Source organism: Pocillopora verrucosa, chromosome 1 (assembly GCF_036669915.1).
Source record: "Pocillopora verrucosa isolate sample1 chromosome 1, ASM3666991v2, whole genome shotgun sequence".
Lineage (NCBI taxonomy): Eukaryota > Metazoa > Cnidaria > Anthozoa > Scleractinia > Pocilloporidae > Pocillopora > Pocillopora verrucosa.
The window spans coordinates 33,476,163-33,495,463 of NC_089312.1; the positions used below are offsets into that span (position 1 = coordinate 33,476,163).

The 19,301-nt window shown below is 37.9% G+C and overlaps 1 protein-coding gene across 2 annotated transcripts; it reads right to left on the minus strand.

Moving 5' to 3' along the window:
* Nucleotides 1–974: 974 nt before the first annotated feature.
* LOC131772549 (fibroblast growth factor receptor 3-like) lies at nucleotides 975–15,689 on the minus strand. Of its 2 annotated transcripts, XM_059088484.2 has the most exons (14): nucleotides 15,575–15,689; nucleotides 10,705–10,865; nucleotides 9,931–10,263; nucleotides 8,084–8,380; nucleotides 7,824–7,972; nucleotides 6,714–7,173; nucleotides 6,312–6,419; nucleotides 5,823–5,995; nucleotides 5,343–5,465; nucleotides 4,596–4,666; nucleotides 3,575–3,615; nucleotides 3,057–3,156; nucleotides 2,576–2,675; nucleotides 975–2,209 (listed from the first exon to the last, which is right to left on the minus strand). In XM_059088484.2, exons 2-14 carry the CDS (start codon nucleotides 10,823–10,825, stop codon nucleotides 2,165–2,167), a joined length of 2,121 nt encoding a protein of 706 aa, XP_058944467.2. In that variant the 5' UTR covers nucleotides 10,826–10,865; nucleotides 15,575–15,689; the 3' UTR covers nucleotides 975–2,164. The 2 variants fall into 2 exon arrangements, with proteins under 2 accessions (XP_058944467.2, XP_058944468.2); XM_059088485.2 differs by lacking the exons at nucleotides 975–2,209; nucleotides 2,576–2,675; nucleotides 3,575–3,615 and having other exon boundaries at nucleotides 3,054–3,156.
* Nucleotides 15,690–19,301: the final 3,612 nt, after the last annotated feature.

Sequence of the window (19,301 nt, forward strand, 5' to 3'; positions counted from 1 at the left end):
ACTGACTCCTCTTAGGAACTTGTATTCAGAGACTCGGTTATTGGTGGCCGAGTTTGTAAAAAAACTTTACTTTACACCTTCTGACCTGAATTTCTGTTGAGTTTCTATTTTATATTATGGGAAAGGCGGCACCTCGGCTACGCCCCTCCTTCTCCAATTTTTCTGCTTGCGCTATTGTTACGTAGCAACCTTAAAAAGCAATTTTCTCTGCTGTTCTCATTGAAAGTCATATTCTGATGTCACTAGACTATTCTCTACAATTCCAGAATTACTTGTATTGTTTTCGTTATTATTTTAACCGAGTCCCTCCACAAGGCACGTGCGTAAACACCATTCACACGTAAGATCTGACCAAAGTTATATTTCTTCAGTTTTTAGAACTTAATTGAACAATCATGATTCCTTTAATGGCCTGCCTTCCGCTGTCGATCAGAGTGAACATTATTTTGTTTTGCCAACTGAGGAAAAGAAAACAGGGATATGATCTAGACAGAATCCAAAAGTGATTGAAGCTACGTCAGTAAAACACCAAGAGAAGGACAGAATAGAGCCACGGGTGGAAAGAACTTGGTTGCTATGCAGGCGATCGACAGACGTCACAGACGTGTGAGATGTTCAAGTTGTTGAAGAAAAAGTGCAGTAAATGGAGCGAAAATGCCTCGATGTGGGCGATGCACCCGTAGCTGGCGATGATATGATCTGATGTTGTCCAGTTTAAAGATGACAACTTAGACGAGGCGAGTTTCCGCCAGTCACTACTTGGCAGCTGCCAGGCAGTAGAAAAGGCCAAAATAGAATCGGCTGTTGTGTTCGTCTGTTCAGATTAGTTATTGGGTTCGTTGGTATTTCACAACTACGTTATATTCTTGTCTGGCTGTCACCCGTTAACTAACCAGGTTCGAAACCATGAAAATTGTGGGACAATTTTCTTCTTATCTTGGTAGGTGTTTTTTTTATGTTTTTATTTGTCTTAACATTGCTTGCGAAGGCCACCCTTCGTTAGCTCTCTTGTGAACTCTTGATTGTAATATTCTGTGATAGTTTTATCGCCAATTACTAGAGGTAAGGTTCCAATAACAGCTTTTGACACAAAAACTTCTGGGAGTACTTCGGGAACCATCAACCTCTACCATTAAAGCTTGGCCCGAAATGGTAGTGTCTAGCTTCCTAAATATCTCTAGGACTAGGTAAAGGGCTTCAGTAGCTTTCAGTGATGGCTTTATTTAAAGAAGAGATTGTTTTACAATGATAAAAGATCAAAACACATATTATTAAACCACCCAAGAGAAAGGTTGATGGTTTCAGTTTCACTTAATTAAACTTATGTCAATCGTGGCGTATTTGATCGCACTGAGACAAAAAATCAACAAAAAATTTGAAAAAAAAAACTAAGAAGCAACAAAATGGCAATAGAACTAACATACGCAATCTGTTTTTTGTGAAAGGAAAGAAAACACCACAAGCTCTAAACATTTATCGTATACTTTGGTTGTTGCAGTAGTGGTCCGCCCTCCAGTGATGATTAATGATTGTCGAGGTGCAGTTAATTATGTTGCATCGCAGTAAGCCTGAGTAAGCCTTTCCCACAAGATATGTCACTACTTTGACCGATTAAACTTTGCGCTGGTCGTCATTATAAGTGCTTCGGTGCGAGTGCTTTTTCGTACAAAGGAAAGTACGCGAGCAACTTCGAAAGTCATTATCTTTCAAAAGGTCCATCTTTTATTTAACAAATAAAGGAGGCTGGACTGTGTTCTATTCTGTTGTAAAGCAAGCTGGAAGCGGCTAGAGCACGGAAGAAGAGTAGTCTGCCAGCGAGCGAAGAAAGCACTCGCGCGGTAACACTAATAAGGAGGACCTGTTTTAAGCTAAATCAGATACGTGCTTAGATTTTTTCAGAGTTAATGCAATCCACGTTAATCTAGTCTATTTACGCGATAGCGATGATTTTTCTTAGCCACTTCAGCATCGTAAGTAATACAGGATGCACCGTTTTATTCTCTGCTACGATTTGCAGTATCTATTGTGAGGAGTACTTTCCTCTACAAAGGAAAATAAAACTGATTCTAAATTTTTGGGTTTATGCGCTTATTTGAGATCTCGTGGTTATCTTCTTACTATCATTCAAATAAAATGAGGTGTTTGCTTCAGCGTCAGGGTGTCATCAAGCTTCTCCATTGTTGACCTCTGTGATATTTGTATATGTCCTCTGAATAAATAAGTCACCAAAAATACGAATGAGGATAGAAATAACGGTTGTACAGTATAAGGATTAAATCTAAGCATAGAATGAACTTAGGAACAAGCAAAAAAAAGAACGAATGGAAGCTAAGGTCATATAGATAGACGGAAAAGCAAGTGGATGGATGACTATGTGTACGATTGGATAAGTGGATAGCTGCAGTTGGAGACAAAAGGTTTATCAGAACAACTGACAGTGACAGAGGTATCCATGGAAGGGTGAAGGGAAGCAAAGATGAATAAATGGAAGGAGGAAGAAGAGGGCAGATATAATTTTAAGAAGAGCGAAAGGATGGGAAGAGATAGAAACCTTTTACATACGACCATTAATTACCTTCACTTCTCGCAAAAAATTCTTCAGCTGTTGAGCGATCCTCGAAAAGGCTGGTCTCATCAAAGGATTTTCTTTCCAACAAGAACTCATGAGTTCATATCTAAAAAATTCAATACAGTATTAGCCAAAATTGTCTTGCAGCTGATACTCCCAGCATCTGAATGGACCATACCAAGCGTCAAAGAGGTCATTTTGAACTCATGACAATAATCATCGAAAAGATCACTTATTGGCCGAATGTGACATTTGTTTCGATGTACAAATTGTTTTAAATCATTACGACTGATTCAATGCATTGTTTTGATTTTCAACGAGAAAAAGTGGGTGTCAGCGGATCTTGCGAGACTTTGCTGGAAGAGTAAAACGCTTTTCAAGTATTTTTAAAGGAATCCGGGATGCAAATGTCCATTATTTGAAGCCTTTTTCAAATTAAATGATTCAATTTAATTTAACTAGCATTATTTAAGACTTCAAAGCTTACAGTTCTTCTGAACATCGATCGGGACGAGGCATCCGGTATCCCGAAGCAAGTCGAGTTACTAAGGCAATTGGTGATGTGATGTCAGGGTATGGCAACTCACCTGTTTGGCGGAAAGAAGATATGATTTACCGATTTCATTTTTTATAAGAATATCATTTAAGACAATAAGTATTTCAGCGATAACTTTGTAAATAAATAGAAACTTGCTAAGACTTAATGTGGCTCATTTAGATCAATAAAATTAAGTGCAGCACTGTGACAAATAAGATATAGCACGTATAATATGTTTGACACAAGCACAACCTATACCTGGAAGCGTCCTTCTCATCTTGTTCAGTTTCGTTTGACTGGCAATAATCATTATCAAAATGAAGATATTTGTGTATGATATAGTTAGCTTTACAGAAGAGCCTTGCTAACTTTGGGTTGCTTTATGGATTGGAGCCTTATGACGAGAACGTGATTTGTAGTTCTTAGGATGTCCTTTTAAGTCGCACATAGTAACATATCACACTTACCATAAGTGGCGATTTCCCATAGAACTATACCAAATGACCACCTGCGCATGCAAATATGCGTCTTAGCCTTAGCCCTTCAACTCCCATTGGTGACAAAGACAGAATTTCTCCTTACAATTTCGATACAATATCAGGCAGGCAAGTGATGAGATGAAATATCAAGAAGGAGATTATTTGTTAAATGTAACGAAGTCTTTAGAAATTAATAGAACAGTGATTTCCCACAACGCTATTGCATAGGCTGAGTTAGAAACTTCTCCATATTCCGGAACATTCTATCGAGTTATTTTAAGGATATGTCATCATTAGCGTCTAGAATGTTCTTGCTGCTAAAAATAGTATTTCAGAAATAAGTATGATGTAATCGGCTACTATAAATAAGGTTCGAGATGGTAAGGTTTTCAGAAGTTTAAAATAAATAATAAAGTGTTTAAAAGGAAAACAAGAATCTTCTCCTGGCTTCGTGACATTAAACCCATACCAAATTCTCCGCATAAAATCTAAAGAATTGTATGGCAGACAGTAAGGAGACTTACCGATGACACCTTGGGAGTGAAAGGGTTAATAACTTCAATGAATAAAGAATTCGAACAATTAGCGTTGAATTAATTACAGATTGAATCTCGTTGTATTCTTTTAGTGTTTCATGGATATTTACATCATTCAAAACTTCGTTGAGTCTTTCCTTTTATGTGGACCTTGCCTCTGGTATTAATTTCAGGTAAAATGTGCATATGATGCTCGATTGGAAGGAAGGAATTCATTAAGTCACACTAAGTTCCCATGGTTTGTCCATAAATGCCAATAGGTATAGATACACAATGCATGTACATGTACATGAAGACGAACAAATAACGTAAAAGGAAGCCCAGATGCAACTATAATAATGCTCCAAGGGATATACCAGAGCGCGAGGCAGATGCCTTTTTTTTTTGGAAATCCTTTCAACTAGGCAATACGCCCAACTTTATAGTCAAGAGACAGAAATTTGACAGTATTAAATATACAAAGTGAAACTTACACATCACTCATGGATGTAAAATGCAGATCTCGTAGAGATTCTAACGACGACCATCTCCACGGAACCTTGCCCTGTTGAAAAGATAGATTAATGTGAGAAAGCATCTGTTTGTAGTGCAGGTAATGCCCTTTGAAACTGGAAAGCGGATGACTTATGAAACGGAAGGGTGCATTTATTGATAGTAAGCGAGTTCTTTTCCTACGTCAAGATATATGATAGTTTGTAACTATTTTTAATTTCTAGTAAAATCCAGAGTAATAGTTACCGTGGCCGTTGCTATTGTTGTTGTTAATATTATCATAAGTTCAGCAACTAACAGGAGTCCGATTTGTTTTGTCACGAAACTCCTCTGTTTGGTTGGGTAAGTGGTTGTCGCTATAGATAAAATAATCTATTCTGCGTTTAGTGGATTTAGCTGAGTGAGTATGGTAGAATTGGCTGCTGTAACTGTCCGATTACAGGTGTCCGATTACATCCAACTGTCCGATTACAATCAACGGAAAAATTTGTGAAACATAAAGCGCCTAATCTATCAATCACATTCGAAGAAATTGTAATTGTTGTGTCAAGTTAAGTAAACGTGTCACATAATACACAGCTCGTTGAGAGTTTCATTGTAAATTATATCATTAAAAGAAATTAATTTCTTCTGCTCGATTGTACCAAGGAAGAGCATCAATTTAAATGCATTTTGGCTTGTTTGATTTTTCTGTTTAGTCGTTGATATTGATTGCACAGCGTACTTACGCTGGAGGTTATGGTGTATATACCAGCAGCGGATATGTCCCTGGCTAATCCAAAGTCTCCAACTTTAGCCACTAAGTTGGTATCAACTAAAATATTCCTTGCTGCTAGGTCGCGATGGACAAACTGTGAGAGAAGACAATGTATAATTTTTTTGCTTAGAGATGCTAAATGATTGAGTGGCCCATACGAAAGAGCGAAAGATCCTCAATGGCTCCTGAAGCCAATTTACAAACTGGGATTGCCCGCGTTATAAATACTTTGCTTAACAGAGCCTCACGAATGATTGGGTGGCCTATAACAAAATGTAAAAGGTCCTGAATGCGTCCTTAAGCCACTTCACAACCTCGAACTGCCCACGTTATATTTAGTGCAGCAAGAGATTATAAACTTTTTGTAATTTCTTGAGAGAAGTCATCTTTAATTGAAAGTTGGCAAATTTTAATTTTACATTTATTTCTACACACTGCCAGCGAGTCTTACCTTTCTCTCCTCTAAGTGCTGCATTCCCATGGCGATCTGAAATGCAATTGTGACCAGTTGCCGGTCATTCAGCTTACAGCAGACGTTATGATAATTGTTCCTTTCCCCTGGCGCCCTCAAAAGATTTTCCAGACTGCCACCATGAATTAATTCAGTGACCACAAGAACGTTTCCTTGAGAGAGTAGAGCAAACACAAAAGAGTTGACGAGAGAACGAAATTGGACATAACTGGCACCTTGGGTTGATCAAAAGATGATTCGTTGGTAATTTAAGTTTAGCTGGTGCCCAAAAAAACAGGAAAAAAATTCCGCATTAACTTCCCTGAATTTAGCCCACAAAAATATGTTCTTATCTTTCTTTAATCATAAGGTCAGTACATGCACTGTTCTAACTGACCTTACACACGGCTGAAACATTACCTTGTTTATATCAATCGCCAAGTAAACATGCATATTTCTAATACGTTGTATCTTCGAAAACTGACTTACCTCCTTCTATCCGCGTGCCAATCAAAGTGACAATATTTGGATGTTTCCCAGCTTGCTTTAAGGTCCTTATCTCATTAAGCAGGGTTTCTTTGGCAATGGCACTAGGGTCTACAATGACATAGAGAAAGAAAAACAAGGGAATTTCTTATATTTCTTCATTTTACGTAGTTCGCTCATTCCATCTGGCTATGGTAACAAAATTATGTATGGAGAAAAACTGGCTTGGTTAAGGCTACAGAAAGCGTTCAGAGGGGACAATAGCAGACTTTATGGGTTTTTTCCAAGAAAAGTAAAATGATAAAAAATTAAGATGGTGCACAGCTTCGAGAAAGAAAAATCTGTTTAGAGGTCACCACTGTACTTAAGATATAACAGGTAGACATTTCGATTTCGTGTACCTACCTTTTAGCTTCTTCACAGCTACATCCGTTATGTTTCCGTCTTTCCCACTATAGCGACCTTTATAGACGATTCCAAATTCGCCTTCTCCGAGTATTTCATCAAACACTTCAAGATTTTCCAAGTTTATGGAACCTTCCTCGGTCTCTTGAGATATCTCTCCACAATCCCGCTGTTCGTCGACACCCAGGTGTTTATCAGTTGTGGAAATGTCACCACCAGCAATTCCCTCACTCGACTCTACTCTCTCTTGACTTCTTTCTTTCATTCCTTGCACCAAATCATCCCACTCGCTTCCGTCTGGAGGCAGTCTGTCTCCAACTCCATCCCCCACTAACGGGAGTCTTTCCGCGGGGATTTCGATGGTTTGGCTATTGGGCGACCGATTGTTTTCAAGGTTCTGTACCCCATTTTTCAACTTTTGGCCTTCTTTCAGATACAACTTTGTTGCACGTTTTCGTCCCTGTTATATAATTGAAGAGAATAGGCATTTGTGATATCTATCCAATAAGCGTGTTTAGCTTTTATCATCATCATCATTTGTTTGAGATCCTTTCATAATCCTGCATTTAAACTCGACGAACTGAAATCTCTCGCGCTTTGATTTACTAGTCAAATATGATTTAAATAGCGTTTGTTTGATAAGGAAGGAAACCAGTTTAGCTGAAATAGACGCACCATCTTTCACAACCATAATCCTCAAATGTGATAATTTTAAGGTATGAAAGATATGGGAACATTTTTTTCAGATTTAACTGCTTCATAAACCCCGTGAATATGGGTCGTGCAAGCCCTTGCTTGTTTATGCATGAAATATTTACAGACCCAAAGTGGAGGAAAGGATAATTTGGAGTACACGAAGTAGGGACAGAAAAATAAGACCAAACTGACGAAAAATCATCATGAAAGGGAAAAGAGTTCGTAATAATAATAATAATAATAAGTTAAATTTGGGAAGTTTCTTTCGACTCTGCATCTTACCCCCTGAGGAAACTGCATGTTTCTTGGCTGGTCAATCCCAGCATTCCTCCGGATATCAGCACAAGCAAAGTCGTATGACGGAAAGAGGAGATCATTACCTTGTGTGGGGATATCACGTAACGTATTATTTACCTCCTTATCACGATTTTTACGCCGATTCCACACAAACCCAGTGACTACACAAATAACTGCAGCTACCAAAGTGCATGATACAGCGACTATAGTTGTCTGAGATGCTGAATTTTCTGGCTTTCTGTTTACGGGGGTGTGAGTAGGAGTTACTATGGATAAATGATAAAAAAATGTAGTAACAAACAGTACAGCGCTTGTAATTAAGAAGGACCCCTCTTACCCTGTTTTTTTTTCCTTTCCATTTATGAAAAACATCTCACCTTTTTTTAACACAGCCACTCCTGATTGGCTTCTTCCAATGCTGCTATTAGCAATGCATTGATATTTTCCATAGTCTTCCATCTCTACTCTCGTTATTAAAAGCTGGCTGCGATTCGCTCGACCGTCCGGAATGACACGTGCTCTGGGGTTAGACTGTAAAGGATATGAAGCATTGTCCTTTATCCAGTGGATTGTTGGCCTTGGGAGACCCCTAGCGGTGCAGCTTAAGGAAGCATTGGAACCGATCAGGACACTTTGGTTCTTTGGACCTTCAACGATCTCAGGTTTCTGGGCATCTAGCAAATTGAAACAAAAAGAATTAATATAAATGAATGGGACGTTATGAGTTGTCTCATTTGTGATCTTTCTTTGGATGTTGGGGCCCAAGGCTTCTTTGCCGCTCGAAAGACCCGGTTTGAAGAGAATTAAACTCTAAGGGGGTCTTGATGATAAGAAGACTGAGGAGGTACGGGGACCGGGTGAAACTGAAAATGACAACTTCAAAATTTTGTATAAAAATTTATAGAAAACATTGCTTCTTTTCTAGCTCTTGATACTCTGATACAGGTGCTGAGAAAGAACTGTTTCAGGCCAACCCTCCTTGGCCGGAGTGTAAGCCTCTTCTTCTTTTTCAATTCTAATAATTATCATTCGTTTATTTTGTTTCACAAAATTTTTTGCTGTTTGTTTATTTTGTTTCTCATCTTTCGAAGAATATGTTTTTTTTTTGCTTCAGCATCGCCGGCACCGTATTCAGCGATCACCCCTGTATTAAGCAGTCGGTTGCATTACTGTTTGTCAGTTGTCAAAGTCCTAAATTTGTCTCCCCTTAATCACTGTAATTTTTATCTGTAGTAAGCGGTTACCTCTACTTAGCGGTCTCAGTCGACCTTTACTAAGTCCCAACGGCCTCTTTGAATTGCCTTCCGCCTGTTTTTAACGGTCACTTATGGCCGAACCACCCGAATAAAAACAACAATAATCCTTCAAATACCTTTTATCCATGTTTCTCTCCCAAAATCGAAGTAAATAGTATTTTTGAGCGAGATTCTGTACATAAGTGGTCAATTATAGCAGTAGCGTTAGTGATGTTATGTATGTTTTGATTTTGTTTTTGGTTTTTCTGTTTTTTTTTTTTAATAATACCCCATTGTATTAAGCGGTCACACCACCATTCCAAGTGAGGGGCCGCTTAATACAGGTTCGATTGTCCCAAGTAATAAGATATGTATCAGGACAGGTCAATCGAATTGCTCCTGATTCAAATTTAATCGTTATCTGCGAGAACAATCTCGTTCTTTGAACACTGCATTTCGAGTCTTGTTAGCCAATGGCCACATGGCGGAATTTTCCGTTAGCATGTATCGATCATGAGTTGCCTGTCCATACATTTCAGGAGTTTCTTAGAAGCTCATTATTTGAGGCTCCTTATTCCTAAATTAAACATCTTCGGCATCCATCTTCGCATTAAATAACATATGATGTATATTTTCATTTATCAAAAACTGGATAATTGGATAATGCAATTCAAGAGTTTTCATTGGCTTACCCATTATGGGTTATGGGTCATTATACCATATGCGTGCATAAAGACAGTTACACCGGAAGCGTTTTTGTACATCGTAACATTCAGTTTGTTCTTGCAAAATATAGTTGGGAAGATTGATTTATATATGTTCCGGGCCTTTTTTGGATTTAATAATTGTTCCACTCGCACTTTTTGGATATGCGATCATAGACGGCCAACTAGGCCCTATGGGCCGCGTTGGCCGTCTATCATCGCATATCCAACACGCACTCGTCGAATAATTGTTTATTAAAGATATGACTAGCCTGGTTTGCTTACCTTGAATAACTATTTCAAATGATTTCCTTGTGCAGTGGTTTCTGTAATTATTGCCAGCTTGGCAGGTGTAGCGGCCAAATTTATCAACTGTCAGATTTTTGAGCACTAATGGACAGCTTAATTTAAGTTTGTGTGCACGTCTGTTTGAAGGCTGCAGGCACTTAGCTCCAGTTTCCTTATTCTGTGGATCGTACCACTCGATATAATTAACCCATCTATCGTGATATCCTCTATCTATTGTTCTGGGCTCCGCTGTACAAGTCAGGGTAATAGAGACACCAATGGGTAATCTGTTGTTTTCTGGACTTGAAGATATATCCACAACGGGTCTGACTGAGTTGGAGAGATTAAATGATAATAAAACAAAATCAATAATATACAATCTCTTTACAGCCTATCCAACGATGAGAAAGATCATTAATAAATCCATCTTATAAACTTAGTAAGTGTAGTTCACAAACTCTTGACTGATCAAGAGTTTTAATGCAGCTTTTTAATGTTAATTTTTAACTGCTATGCTCCACCTGAAAAAGGCAGAAGATGAAACGTCGTGCATTTAAACGCTGGATCAGTCAAGAGTTTATCTACGTCCTTTCTTATCTACACATGCTAAACATTTTGATGAAGATACCTACATTCTCTGGATCCTCTGACTGAGAGCTATTTGTTTGTTAGCCATTTTACAGTTTCTCCACGTTTAATAAACATACAAGAAAACATTCGCATAAACATGCTCTTTAAGCAGGACATTCAGAAGAAGTTAACACTACTTACTATTGAGATGTGTATTGCATGTTTCACCTTTGACGAATGGAAGATTCCATAAAGCGCCAGTAAGAGTTAATTGTACTAAACACATTGACGCTTCTCGAAGCCAAAAATTACCCATCATCATGACACGTCGACAAATTTGTTGTTTGGATGTTTGAAGCGGCCTGCATATGGAATTATTTATTCAAAATCAAATAAGTTATTTTCGAGAAGACCGTAGAATACTGAGTCGAACGTTATCATTAACTTGTTGTATCTAAGTTTACGCACTCAGGCAGGTACAAAAAAGTAAAATGGAAAAGTGAGTAACAAATTTGGCGATTTTTCGCAAGACTTCTGCAAAAAGGTATAGGATTTCACTGTTTTCTTTCACTTATCCCCATACTCTCGATTCAACCCGAAAACATGATTTATTTAAAAATACATATTTCCGAGTACATGTGGTTTTAATTTGTGTCTTAACTACTCACTAAATAAATGGCATCTTTTGTTTTGCTACTTTTTCGAAATCGCCAATAGTGACAAACAAATTCTAAAGGGAACAGCAACGATGTTGCTCGTAAAGTTACGTAAATTTTGAGAACTTACTTTTGCGTTCGCAAGGAAATGCAATGTACTTCAAAAAAGGAATGAATTTCCCGTGCTATTTAACAAATAGAGAAGCCTTGACTGTGCTCTGTTCTGTTGTAAAGCACGTAGGAAGCGGCTAGAGCACGAAATAAGTGTAGGGAGAAACACTCGACTACGTCTCGTGTTTCTCCCCACTTCTTGAGCGCTCTAGCCGCTTCCTAAGTGCTTTACAACAGAACAGAGCACAGTCAAGGCTTCTGTATTTGTTTTATAATAAAGAATCCGTTAAATTCCCAAAGAATTACTTTCAATTTTCAAAACAAATCTAATACAGGATCTGAAAGTGAAATGTTCAGTGAAATTCGGCCCAATCGTGGCTCACAAAAATACGCAAGTTATTTCATTTGACAAGTAGAAAACAAACTGTTCAAGGCGAGTGTATTATGAACGAACAACAGCCGAATTCCCTAAGAAATGAAGATCGCTCGGAATGACAGCGCCGTAAAACTCGGTTGCAGTGACTGATTTGGCCATCCACTCAACGCATCGGAAAGGTAATCAGGGCAAGCTCTTATATTTTCACTCGAAGGGTAGTCGATTTAGTTCCTGAGGCTTGCTCCACTACGATGACCGAAGATCGCCATGATTAGCTAGCCGCGATAGACCTTAAGTCGCTCTGACACCGTTATAATTAGTATGAATTTTAACAGTTATGCCAGGTTATATTTTTCATCATTCCTGTTTTTTTCTGTTTGAAATCGAAACTTTATATATTATATAAGTGTTAGCTGTGTTTGATTTTTATTAGCATACGTAAACTCGCAATCTAACTGAGCGTGAAAACCGTTAAAAAAAACTCGGACTGTCTATCTTGTTTTATCTTTGAGGATTTTTGTCTCTGCTCACGTTACAGTAACGTAAATTACTGCGCCTAGCATTTTTGCAAACCTTTGCTCGCTTGTTCCGAAATTTCACTTTCAATTAACGAAAGAAAAGCTAGAAGAAGTCCCGGAAAAGGTCGGACATCGTACGATTTGGCAGATGGCGTGACAGCTTTAGCTCAGTTCTATGCTCTATACTCTCATAGAGCACGCTCTTTCAACCAATGACAGTAAGTGTTATATCCGAACTTTATTATAAAGTGACCTCTTGCGATGAGATAGCGAAGCTACTTCCACATTGCTTATCATTAAAAAAGAGATTGCTCGGCTTGACAAGAACTTTGTATGGATATATCGAGTGAGTCGACTCTTCATGTCAGGGTTAAACTCGGGGGTCGTGAACTTGAAGAAGTAAGGCAGCCTACCAAAGGAAACTATGTACTCTTATAATGAACGAAAATAACGAACAATCACACCTGGAGTAATTTGAAAAAAATGAAAATACCTTGCAGTTTAACATTTACAGATATGAAACAACACTTTCTCTTGAATCCTTCGTAACATTTTATAGCGACATCCTTCTTCGTTTTCTTTCGATTCAGATAATACCATTACTATTGTCATCACGATACGAAGTAAAAGTCACGATCAACGAAACTTATGCATCGTGGAAGGAGTTTGTGGAAGATTAACTGCATGTATATTAACGGACGAATAAGTATTGAACTTGTTTAATTCAATGAGCTCTAAGAGTGCACTAAAAAAGAAATATTAAAAATTGTTATAATAATAATATACAATTTGCCTCGTTGATAAATGTAAGAAAAAATGTTTTAATGGAGAGTCAAACGTGAGAATACCCGCCAGCACTGAAACTTAAGGATTCACTGTCCATTCATTGAAATTAAAAGATCTGAATATTGACCAATATTGCCTTTCAAAACCGAAATAGAAGTCATTGAGAGTCTTTCTCATTATGGGAGTCGTGTCGCCTGAAATGTCGACGGCAGTAGACAGGTTTGTTTTTCGTAGAAGCAAAAAGTTTACCAATCCGGTTTTTATCCATCATATGCGTGCTTTCGTTTGGCGACCGCATTAACGAAATGACAATGAATGAATCATTTTTGTACATTGTACATGTTCCAAATGGTTCATCGATATCAAGAAAAGCCAATTTGTTTCTTATAAATAGGCCACAAATCAATCGTAGCGGCTAAGATATTTTCACTAAATTTTTTTCAAGCTCCAATATTTCGGTCCAGACTTGAGGCTTGCTCGAACAAACACAGCAATACCAATCCGTTCAATACAAAATGTAGACTGCAGACAAACACAGCAATACCAATCCGTTCAATACAAAATGCAGACGAGGTACAAAACGCAGACTGAGAATTCATACTGATTTTTGTCTGATACGGGATAACATGTCATCTTATCATTTACCGAGCGTCACGCAATCGCTTTTTCCGCGATTATCATTCACGATTATTTGCATTATTGTGGAATATTCCTCGGCCGTTTCTTGATCACAATCGTTCTTAATATAATTTCAAGCCTCCATATAGTCTTCTCACTTTGTGCGCGAGTTGGTCGGTGTGATATTTGTACAGATTTTACCGACTTAATAAAAGTAAATGAAGATGTAGATGTAAATGAAATGTCACTATTGAATATTTCACATGTGCAATATCCAAGAAACAATTGACAGCTTTTCACGTGGTCCGTAAGTTTCATCTCCTTAACCGATATGTGTTCATTTTATTGACAAAAATGCGGACCGAGATCAAAACTGTTCCTTCCACTTGATAAATTTTCAACGTTCAGGGGTATATACTCATTGATTTTCACGTATGTGCCGTATAATTACTTTTCAATACTTAGCGTATGATTCAAACCACCCTCAATCAGTAAAACACGGTATTGTTAAGTGCCTTTACTAGCGCGCCAAACGTCTCGTAACAAAACTCTCCGTCATCTCCGAGGAGAAAAAACATCTGTCATCTGATCTGGTTTCTAATGCTTATCCTTTTTCTTTCTTGCAGAAACTTATCAAGATCGGAAAACCAAACAACAGTGCCGAACCCGCCGACGAGTTCAAAGCGAATGCGGTTTTACCTTCTGTCAAAGGTCTGTCCGAACAGCTTCGCCGTTGCCTACAACAACAAGGCGTACGCGCTGTTTTCAAGTCGGAGACTAAGCTAAGATCTCAGTTAATACGGTCAAAAGACGCTGTCGACCCGGCTAAACAAGAGAGAGAGACTGGAAGACCTATGCAAGACAGACCTATGCAAGACAGAATTAAGGAGCACGATCGACAAACTTAAGCCATAACATGAATGAGCTGACTCCAAGAGCCCTTTGATTCATTTATTTTTTTCTTTTTCGATATGTGAATGATGGCGACTAAAAATGACATTTCGAAATCAGGGGTGAACACGACAGACTTCCCCTATAGTCAGTACTAAAATAAGATATGCCAAAACGTAAGACACAATGTGTCCATTTGTTTCCCACCCGCGACAAACGTATGTGAAAAAGATCCCAGTCTTTACCTGTAACGTTAGTTATTAGTCACTAGACTAAAAAATTCATCCCAATGCAAGCGATCAAATGCACCCTAATGATAAGCTGGCGGAGAACAGAAAAGCTACGTCATATTTCAGCTGAATTTCAACAGCTGGTAGACTCCCCCTGACGTAACAAATACTGAGATCGATCTTCCTGTCTACCAATGGAGGAAATTTGAATAAACGCGTCTTGTATCAACTTAATATTTCATACAAATGTTTTCCATGAGCGATTAATAAAGGTACAAAATACGAAGAGTGCCTCAAATTAAAGTTAGCTCTGTATAAAATTCTGATCATTGTAGATTAAGGAAACAATTACTAATAAACATTAGCAAAAATTCAAGACGTCAGAATATTATGTTGAAGACAAAAATGGCCACTAATACTTTCCACAAAAAAGTATACAAGCTACCATCTGATCAGTTGTCTCAAAACAATCGGGCGATTACACATCACATATAAATCATGCCTGATGAATCTTATAAGACGTTTTGGTGTGTGGTATCGTTGAGTATTTTTACGACTTGTGCCTTATTTTGACGAGCCCGCAGGGCTCGTCAAAATATCGCAGGATATTTGTGCTCTATTCACGCGTTATTTGTACTCTACTTTGTGCTGTGTGATAATAATAAAACATATTGTATCAAACAATTTTGTTAAACGATAAATTGGTCCGAAAACCCCTTTGAAAAATAACTTTTTGGCATATAGGTCTTCGTCTTCGCTGTTTACAATACCACGATCGAAATAGATATTTTATATAACTCCATTTCTTTATTCAAAAATTATTTTACTTGGCAGAAAAATGCAAAAGAAATCATCATTTGAAAAAGAAGATATTCATAAACTTACCTTATGGTTTTGCCGTGAGTCTTGTTAATATACCAGATAAAGGATGTTAGTGCAATTAATCATGAGCTGTCTACAACACGAGGTCAGATCGAAAGTTATGCGCACTTTACGTTGTCAAAAATAAACTGTCATACGAAACGACATTTTTTTATTTGTAGAATACGACTCAGTAGATGTTGTATGACGAAACTGAAAGTTGGAGCGAAAAGTTCCTGATGAGCCAAAAGTTGGGCAAATTGTAGAGCGTCATTATCATTCAATATGTAAAACAGTAGCCGGTAGACTCGAGTAAAAAAAAAAAAACCAAGTGCTTGTGTGCGCGCGGGGAAACGCTCTTGGATAATTGTAAACAACTGGGACCAGCTTTATTTCTTCCATTATTTTATTAGATATACATATATATATATACATATATATATATATATATATATATATATATATATATATTGATTTGATTATATGATTTGTCCAATTTTCAGATATACCACGCTCTGCGAACGCATCGAGCAGAGCACTATACCGCCTGAGGATAGACTAAAATCAAGATGTATATTTATACCGTATTTATTCACCAGTAAGGCGCACCATTTTTACGAGAAAATATGCTTGTTTGATCAAAATCTGCTCTAAACTTGGGAGTATTTCGCGCAACAAAATACAACTTTTCCAAATTTCCCTAAAAAAACTGAAATAAGTATGTAAAAAAAATACCGGTAAATGAATAAACCAAAGACAGTCAGCGTTGATCATTGACTTTATCTGATTTGTTGGTTCTAAAAAGAACCATTTGTTTGAACCAGAACCATTTGTTTGAAAGCTCGGCTGAGCTCAGCTACTCGTCGTCTTCGGCTTCGCTGTCTGTCTCGAACTCGTCGTCAATCCGCTCTTCTGTGTCTCCTGCTTCTTCTTCCTCGTCATTCCGCTCTCACCACGAAGCGATGGAATTCCACTACCTTGTCCTCCATGTCGGCTGGAAGGCCCTGAGCCAAAGTCGTCTTAGTTCTCGTGGAAATTGCATGGCGACGTTTCCATTTCGTGTACCTGAGCCAGGGGAAATCTTGAAGTCTGGATCTGAGCTGAGTTCCTTTGCCTTTAGCCGAATCATGATGCTGTTTACTGCGACACCTGCAAATATAAAAACAATGCGATCAGCGATTAACAGCGAAAGGCCAACATAAACAACTTGTAGGGGTAATTTAAACAGTGCAGTTATCAATGTCATTTAAGTGAACAATTTTTGCCTTGGCTTCTTTGGTTGCTGAACCTGTCAACCAACTGCTGATCAGCATCTGGATCTTTTGGCCTGTAGCGACCCATCGAGGCACGTTTGGCAGTCATCTTTACCTCGCCGGAAAACAAGAAATGCTGTTGGTTTCTCCATTTACGGACAATCGATTCCGATAAACCGTATTCGCGAGCAATTTCACGATTGTTGTTCACGGCTTCCGCTTCTGCTACGATCTTCAACTTAAAGTTTAGATCATAGGAATGACGACGAGTGCTTGGCACAATTACTGAAAATTTACGGTACGCTGAACGAATGCTCGAAGATTAAGATGAACTGGTCAGATGAGTATTGATTATAAACGTAAAAACGGATCAATTAGTATCCATAACTTAAAACAGTCTCCTGAGAAGGATGACTTTCGTGTATTAAAAAGAGTGACTTTTCTGCTATTTTCCATGTGTGACTTTTTTGCTATTGTTTGTAATGTGTGACTTTTTCGCTTTTGTTTTGAGAATGGGAGCACTGTAACTATCAACTTTGGGAAGCAAATTGTTGTAAGTACAGCGAACGCGGTCGACAAAATTTCCGTAATTCCAGGTGCGCCTTATAATAGGGTATTTACGTGAAATTTTCATTTCGCTTACTTGTCACAATCGTCTTCGAAAGTTTAGGGTGCGTCTTGTAACCGAGTGCACCTTTTAAGTGAATAAATACGGTTTATAAATATATATATAACAAAATGCCGTCAGAATTCAAACCCCACCGGTTCCTCCCTCTATCGCCTTCAAGATAGACAAGTCCTCTAACATTCAGAAATTGAGCTTTTGTTTGGTTTGAAGTCAGTACCTCATGCATTTCTTAAAGCCAAGAGAAAACAGAGAATTAAATAGAAAAAAAATACAGAACTTTTTCTCAGTGAAAGGGGATCTTCTTGAATGCCCATTTCAACTAAGACGGTCATGATACAGTTGTCATCTGATCATCTGAATACACGCAATATGTGTGCAGATGATGGAGCATTATTTCAGTTCAACGATAAAATTGACAAAAGTAAAAGTAGTGTCCTTTTAAAATTTGTGTCTTCAAATGATGGGAATTTAAAGACAGTAGATATATATTTAAGGTAAAATCGCATATTTGAATAAAATCTCGCATTCTGATTATTCAACGAATCGAAGTATTTAGGCTAAGTGATATTGTTTCGCATCTACGTAAACATAACAACTAAAGTGAAATTGTAACAAAGTTTTCTACAATGTCATTTGAGTGATTTCAAAACCATTGTCACCACATGAAGAGCCAAAAACAAACAAAAGCGTTTTTCAAAGTGAGCCAGGTTCTTCCCTGTTTTGAAATGAACTACAAATTATTGGAGAGGCATAAAAAACCTCTTTCCCTCGCGGAAACGAGAAAGCGGCCCATAAAATGGTAAGCAAAAGTTCAATCAAACAAGACGAAGAAGCGACAACGGAAGAAGTGACAGGGTCGATTGTCATATATTCAGAAGAAGAAATAAACACCTTTAATCGCGATGTTAAACTTTCAGAGCTTTCGCTTGGACACTTCATTTCTTTCAATTTTGCCACCAAATAGGTAAGGGGAGTAAATTATTTTCCTTCTCGAGCAAATGATTTGGAAATTTGAAAAAAAGATCTTAAAGATAAACGGCTTGTAAATTCAGTGAAATACCACTATTATCCTTAAGATAGTGTGAAGCTTGTTTAAAAGTTTGAAAACAGATGTAAAAACAAGCACAATGTACAAATAAAGTTGTCGAAGATTCAAATGTGTACGACTGACCTTGCTTCTCATTCGCTGACACAAGGACAGATCTGACAGTTGACTTTTTAATGGCTTTCTGGGGCGCGCGCTCAGGATAAAAACAAACAATATTATTACTGTTCTCTTTTTTTACTTATTTTTATTCAATTATGCGATTCAACGGAAATCCATTTCCTGGCCCGTTAATTCCGCGTTAAATTGCACTTGAAAACCGATATCGCACTCATCGCTTCGCGATTTGTGCGATATCAGTTTTCGCTTGCACTTTAACGCGGAATTCTCTCTTCAGGTAATGAAATTTCCTATAGAATCGCACAGCTAAAGGTAAACTCGCGGTCTGATTGACTATCGAAGAAAGGGTATTTAGCGTGGAATTGTACTTGTTGTGACGGTGTGTTAGGACATTAATTTATTAGAATATTGCGCAATACACTTGTGCATGAAGGAATACTGCACGAATCGCGAAGCGATGAGAGCGATATCGGTTTTTGAAGTGAAATTTAACGTGGAAATCACTCATCAGGCGGTGAATTTTTCTATAGAATCGCCTCACTCGGAGGACTTCCAAAAAACCCTTCGCTAATGACATTTATTAAGAGAAAATACTCTTTAACTTTATTGAACACTTATTGTCAGCTGTTTAAAGCTTAGATAAGTTCGCATCTTCTCTTATTGTGAATTAATCGTAGAACGGATCGCAAAATTGTTTTCGTCAAG